Source organism: Gastrolobium bilobum, unplaced genomic scaffold (assembly GCF_033153095.1).
Source record: "Gastrolobium bilobum isolate Gb01-03AN ecotype WA unplaced genomic scaffold, APGP_CSIRO_Gbil_v1 utg41985, whole genome shotgun sequence".
Lineage (NCBI taxonomy): Eukaryota > Viridiplantae > Streptophyta > Magnoliopsida > Fabales > Fabaceae > Gastrolobium > Gastrolobium bilobum.
The window spans coordinates 88,769-95,766 of NW_026895380.1; the positions used below are offsets into that span (position 1 = coordinate 88,769).

At 33.5% G+C, this 6,998-nt stretch overlaps 1 protein-coding gene across 3 annotated transcripts; it reads left to right on the forward strand.

Annotated features, from left to right (window-relative positions):
- The first annotated feature begins 575 nt into the window (after positions 1-575).
- LOC133308320 (phosphatidate cytidylyltransferase 4, chloroplastic-like) lies at positions 576-6,371 on the forward strand. 3 transcript variants are annotated; one of them, XM_061508937.1, is made up of 8 exons: positions 576-937; positions 1,417-1,685; positions 1,802-1,992; positions 3,097-3,221; positions 4,338-4,471; positions 5,031-5,146; positions 5,556-5,658; positions 5,833-6,371. In XM_061508937.1, exons 1-7 carry the CDS (start codon positions 659-661, stop codon positions 5,645-5,647), a joined length of 1,206 nt encoding a protein of 401 aa, XP_061364921.1. In that variant the 5' UTR covers positions 576-658; the 3' UTR covers positions 5,648-5,658; positions 5,833-6,371. The 3 variants fall into 3 exon arrangements, with proteins under 3 accessions (XP_061364921.1, XP_061364917.1, XP_061364930.1); XM_061508933.1 differs by having other exon boundaries at positions 5,890-6,371; XM_061508946.1 differs by having other exon boundaries at positions 1,447-1,685; positions 5,890-6,371.
- The last annotated feature ends 627 nt before the right edge of the window (positions 6,372-6,998 follow it).

The window sequence follows — 6,998 nt, forward strand, 5'->3', positions numbered from 1 at the left end:
AATCAACTGTTATCATTTATTGTGAATTAATAATTAATTAATGAGTTTAATTTGGGAAAATCATAACCGTTCGATGTGAAGATATTATTGTAAGAGGTTGTAAAAAAAAAGATTGTAAGTATATCCTTTCTCTAAAATTATATTATTTTAAGGAAAATAATATTGTAACAACCAAGTTGTGTTACTACCATGTTACTACCAATCAATCTCACTGTTAGATCAATTATGTTGATCCAACGATTATATTTATTTCCATCTTTGTATGGTCATGATTTTCGAAATTTAATACTTTATATTTATTTCCACCTTTGTATGATTATGATTTTCCATATTTAATGTTTTCACTTTAAATATGAAGAATCATAACCATACAAATATAGAAACAAATATAATTATTGGATCAACATAATCAATCTAACAGTGAAATTAATTAGTAATAACCATCACACAACTTGATTGTTACAATATCTTTCCCATTATTTGAAGGCACAAACATTCTTCCCTGTTATTATTTATGAAAAATTTCACTGTACGTGAACGACAGGAAAATTTATCGTTTTTCACGACAACCTGGTTGGTGTCTACGACTACTGCATCCAATTATGTACATTTCCATTTTCTTGTATTCTATTCAATTCTATTCTATCAACTCGGTCTCATGGCTCAACTTCAACTCACCAACTCGCTCTCTCTCCACCACCACCACCACTACCTTCCCAGACCAAACCCTAATCCCATGCTCATTCCCCTCTCTTCCCAATCCCTAATTCTCCATCACCATCTTCACCTTCCATCCCCAATCGCTTTCTTCTTCACCAAACGAAAACCCATCCTCCGGTTCACCCGCCGAACCGGCTCACTGGCTAACCCGCGCGTCATTTTTGCGGCCGTCGGTCAGGCTGAACCGGAACGTCTTCCACAACCCAATGCCCAAAAGGTACTTGCTGGAGACCGGGGTAGGGGTTATTCAATTCAATGACGTAATTGAGAATTTCATTCAAATTGTGTTCATTTCATTTGGTTGTGCATAATTAGGAGTTAATTTGGTCAATACCGTCTTGAATTTTGGGTTCTATGAAACAAGTTATGGATAATTAATATTAATTTTTTTTAATTTAAAAAATAAAAGGCCATTTCAATTTTGTGTGCTAGAGCAGTGTAAAACGATGGGTATATTTTGGTTTTGTTCCTTTGATGTGGATTAAATGATGAATTTCGAAGTGGATTGGATTTGATTCAATGGTGAGAACTTGCTGAAGCTTTTAACACCTGGAAAATTTAAAGAACCAATGAGAAGCTATGTTAGGTTATACACTTTCATTTTTTATTACTTTCTGAGCATGCATGTTTAACGGAACATAGTAACTGAAGTGAGTGATCCTGAGGAGTTAATGGAAGCCATAATTTCCCCTGTAGGAGGATTTACTCTTGAAATCTGAACAGCAGGTTAGTCAGTTAAGGAACAGAATTGTCTTTGGACTTGGCATTGGGATTACCGTGGGTGGTGTTGTTTTGGCCGGTGGATGGGTTTTCACGGTTGCCATGGCTGCTGCTGTCTTTGCTGGCGCACGGGAATATTTTGAATTGGTTCGGAGTCATGGAATTACTGAAGGAATGACACCACCTCCGCGCTATGTGTCACGAGTCTGCTCTATCATCTGTGCCTTAATGCCGTTGTTTATCATGTAAGATTGGTTAGTGTGCCTTAATTTTCCATTAGTGCTTACATCTGACAATCTCTAGTATATGGAAGGTAGATTGTTGTTGCTTGCTGATTGATTGGTATTTCTGAACATGCCAGGTATCGAGGTCATATTGATGTTTCTGTGACTTCTGCTGCTTTTGTTCTAGCCATGGCATTACTCTTACAAAGAGGAAGTCCCCGTTTTGCACAGCTAAGTAGTGCCATCTTTGGGCTATTTTATTGTGGATATCTTCCCTGCTTTTGGGTTAAGCTTCGATGTGGTTTAGCAGCTCCAGCCTTGAACACAAGTAAGCAATTGACTTTTTTAGTTCTCTTTCAATTTTAGTTGTCCATTGTGGATCTGGGGTTGGTCAGATGTATTTCTTTATAATCAAATATAAACTATAAACTTACGGAAGTCACTAGTTCTATCTCTTTGTAGTAGTAGTTGTTGATTATCACCATAGTTTTGTTATATTTTAACAAAACGGTTATTAGTCAATGTGCCATCTGTAATGTAGCATTTGTAGTTACATTTTTACCAAACAATGTTCTGATTGTTATATCTCAACTTTTTTTTAAGTAGGGTTTCAATTTCCCCCCAACTATTTTGAGTGTTTTTACTGAATAATGTTGTCACAATATTTGCCGACTTACTTTGTTGATGTTTGGAAATTGGAGTATTTGTAATCTGGATAATAAATGTAAAGATTTAATTTCTCTCTGACATGTTTAAACTATAGTACCTGTAAATTGTTATTGCTGGTAACCATTTGCGGAAGGTCAATTAAACATGAATAATATAGTCTATTACTGTACTCTTTATCTTTTACCTTTGAAATAACTAACTAATCGCACTGATTATTTATTTCTGATTTCAATATTTGTGAATCCAAGTGCATTCTCCCTTCATAGAAGTAGTTTAGTTGAAAATTAAATGCTTTATTTGAAATCTGCCATTGGCCATGGCTGGAAGTAAATTAAATTTCAATAGCATGAACTAAAGGGACCATTGCAGCAAGTCTGATATTTTTTCTCCTTGTATATTACCTGGACTTCTCTAGTCTAGAAGTAGAAACCTGCTTAGTTTATATATTCTACCCGTTTTGCTTTTGTGTGCATTACCATGATGTGAGGTTGCATTCAAATTTGACTTGATGTAGTAGCAGCTCTGATGTTCAATTCAACAAAGAATCAAGTTCCTCGTTTGACTTTATTCAGGAAGCCTATTTCCATTGGTCATTTTTCTATATGTTATTTTACCGCACATGCCACTGGTGTCTGATCCTTTAGATAGAATTTATTAATGAAAGCTAACTTCTGCATATTATATTGAGCATATTTTGATACCCCTTTTTTCTACGTGGTTTGAATTAGGATCTGAATGTCCTTAATAGATTAACATTTTGTAGGAATAGGAGCAACATGGCCTGTACTTCTTGGTGGTCAAGCTCATTGGACAGTTGGTCTTGTAGCAACTTTGATTTCCATAAGCAGCATAATTGCAGCTGATACATTTGCATTTCTTGGTGGCAAGGTATGCAGGTTTATTGGTTTACAACATATCTATTTTCTCCTCAAATGTGTCACTTGTTTAAAGAACTGGTATTTACATTTGGTAATTGCCAACTCATTCTATCATTTCTATGAGCCTGCTTGATTCCTAAGATTGTACTTACGAAGTTTCATATATGAAACTAGTGGTATTCAAAGTTTCTTTTGTGTTTAATTTAAAAAAGTTGCTTTTAATGAGATATCTTGGTCGTACAATCTCACATCTCTGGCAACAATCAACCAAGAGCATGTAAATAGAACTATTCATATTTTGCTGGAAAACAAAATAATTAATACTATTAATATACATGTGCCGAAGTTTGTTTACTATCTTGGTTACAAGTCCAAGTAACTGATTATCGTCAATGTTTTGTTATGGTAATCTGCTGCTTATTAAATGATGAGAAATCAATTTGTAATGTGTTTCTACATAATCTAACTGTGTCAAATTCATTATAATATCTTGAAGTTGGTTTGATCTCACCTTTTAGGGCTTTTCTATTCAATGGGTAAGCTCCTCATTCTTCAGGGAAGAGGACATTTTTTATAATAAATTTGGAAATTCCCATTTCTTCTCTATTTTGAAGAGTGGCATACACTTCATTAATAGGTCTTTTGAAGGATCATCTTTTGATAAAAATATAAAAAATAGTTTCTGGGCCAAACATGCGTAAATCTTTACAGACTTCAGACATGACAATCTGAAGCTTTGAATTGCGAAAGTTAGTTTCTCTCCTTTCTAAGCAACATTAACGGATTGATTTTAGGCAAAATCCTGAATTTTGAGTGAAAAAATATTTGTTTTTACAAGGGCGAAGTTGAGAAGTGCGTAGTCAGAGGATAAGGAATACTTTTAAAAGAAACTAGAATGAGAGGAAAAAGGACTATTTATATTTTTCCTTCACAAAAGTATTCTGTTGTGGCTGTTGTATTTTTAGTCAAAAGTCGGTGTCTAACTGCTTATTTTGAACTTGTCATGATATAAAGTGTTTAGTTTTCCTTGATTTCACATCTAGACTATTCATTTTTTATCTCTTCCAAAAAATACACCCTTAATCTGGCCTTCAAGCATGAAATTTCTTTTTGCACCTTCATGCAGGCATTTGGTAGAACACCACTTACTAGTATAAGTCCAAAGAAGACATGGGAGGGTACTATTATAGGCTTCTGTGGGTGTATAGTTACTTCTGTTGTACTATCAAAAATTTTCAGCTGGCCAATATCAATATCAAGGTACACTACCTGTCCTCATAAGTTATGTGTTGCTAATTTCAGTTATGATGTTTGCCTGTAGTAATTGTTTGCTGGATAAAATTTGTAGGTAGAACTTTTCGTAGTTCATTATTTTGGTGAGATTAGATGATTAGTAAGGTTTCTACTTCTAGACATGCTGGCAGTCATTACAGTAGTAGTACCATGATGGACATTCACGGCTTTAGCATATTGTCAATCATATTGTTATTATTAATCACCCATCTTTCTCAAGAATTACGTATTTTCCTCTGGTGGACTGGTTCTTGTCTTCTTGATCTTAATCTGTTATATAGTGTGTATACAGCGTAGAGGTTTCCTCATGTATAATTCCGTTGGCCTCAATTGTTTAAGAATTAAGATGTTTGAGTACCATGTCATTTTTGCTCATTACCATGTTACTTGTCTTTTGTCAATCAGTGAATAGACTTCATTCTAGTTTAGGATGAACATTCATTCATTTGCCATGCAACTTTTTATATCTTGTGCACAGTTATATTTACACTTTGGTAATTTGTGGTCTTTACATGGGTTTTATCAGCGCAATAGCTCTTGGTGTTCTGAATTTCTTTGGGTCTGTTTTTGGTGATCTCACTGAATCAATGATCAAACGTGATGCGGGTGTGAAAGACTCTGGCTCCCTAATACCTGGTCATGGTAATTACTCTTTACTTACTAATATTTCTGTAAGAGAAGCTTTATTTATTTATCTTTGCACACAAGGATTGTCTTCACCTTTACCCTCGTCCCTCGCTAGTCGGGATTTAATGGTGAGTGGTTTTTATTTATATTTAGATATAAGAAGAAATTTTACTAGAAATTGAAGAAAAAATATGAGTAAATCCAAATTTAGCCCTCATATTGTAGCAATATATAAATAATCCTGCTATTTTGGTCTCTGATTTATTAATAAATAATTACTGAACATATATGGTTAAAAAATTTGTTTAAGAATGTCATCTTGCCGCTAAAGATGATCCAGCTCATATTCAAATCGGACTCATTTTCTTCTCTATCAACAAGTAGTTGGAGGCTTAACACATTTTACTAACTCCATTTGACGCAGGTGGGGTACTAGACAGAGTGGACAGTTATGTGTTCACGGGTGCACTGGCATACTCTTTCATCAAAACCTTTCTACCGCTTTATGGAGTATGACTGAAAAAGTGGTCAGTATTTTATTCAATTTAGGGTTTAAATTTCATCCATTTATTGTTTAAACTTTAAAACTACATATTATCAGTAAATTAAAAGTATCACATCTTACCAAAAAATAAAAAAAAAAGTATCACAACCTTCATTAGAGTAATTATGGTATGTTATTAACAGTAAAATTTTAACAGTTAGGTGGTATCTGCATGGCATGTTCACTGAGAATGTTGACATGTTGTCATTGGCAGTGAATTGAAATTAAATATTTGTGGAAACCCCTGGATATTTTTCATGGGATCAAACGACAAGATGATGGTTTCATAAATTTGGATAAGCATGTAGAATGGAAAAGATAGATTTATCTGATGATCATCAGAAAGAGAAGAAGCAGGAATTTTCTTATCATCCCAAGCCAAGTTGACCACAGTTTATGGCTGCTGCTTATTCGAATTTACATCAGGTCTCAGATATCAGGACTAAGCAGGGTACCGCAGGTTGTGCTGTGAACTGTAAATAGCCACAATTGGCTTTGAAAGAGAAGGGACTGCTGCACTTGCTCTTAACTTTTTTGATGTCTCACTAACCAATGTCATAATGGCACTGTAGAGTGTAGAGCAATCGTCAAAAATCTTTTGATGCTGGTAATTTTTTGTTATTTTGTCATTTATACTAGCCTCATTGTATTTTAGTGTTAAAACTACCATTCACATAATAATTGTCTTAATTTATTAAATACAGTATATTGTTTATAATTTCAATATCTTTTTATTGTATCCAATGAAAACATATCGGTGGAAATGGAGTCCATTCAATTGCAAACCACGTCTAAATAAATATATCATTTTATATTTAGTTATAGAATTGAATTTCAGGAAAATATAATAATTAAGTTAAATTGACTCACTATATAATTAGTTAATTGAGAACTTGGTCTGCAAAGAAAAGGAAAATAAACGAATTTTTTTGAATCTCGTAACTCTTTTTTTTTTTTCTCTCGTTATGTAAATTATGGTTGACATTAATGCAGTCAATGTAAGATAAACAATATCAATTCAGTCATTGAAAAATTGAGAGCAACATCAATTTGATCTCTGTAAAATTTAATCCCTAGATAATAAAAAAAACGATGACGATATTAATTTTAAATCAAACCAAAAGGAAGAGTGTAATTTATTTAAGGGTTCGTTTTTTTTACCGTCAATGTAGATAACTTATCTACAGTGATCCCAAAATGACGTTATTTTGAGGCGGAAATCAAGGTATTTTTGTAGTTATAATTTATTTCAGGGTTATAATAATATAATTTATTATAGTTTTTTAATCTTTCAACTCAAAATGATGTCATTTTGGGAGCGAA

Bases quoted from the DNA above. Each gene is read 5' to 3' on its own strand.
- LOC133308320 (XM_061508937.1), top strand. From the start codon at position 659: ATGGCTCAACTTCAACTCACCAACTCGCTCTCTCTCCACCACCACCAC. The intron at 938-1,416 runs GTACTTGCTGGA...TTTCCCCTGTAG, and splicing joins CACAACCCAATGCCCAAAAG to GAGGATTTACTCTTGAAATC. The intron at 5,147-5,555 runs GTAATTACTCTT...CATTTGACGCAG, and splicing joins CTCCCTAATACCTGGTCATG to GTGGGGTACTAGACAGAGTG.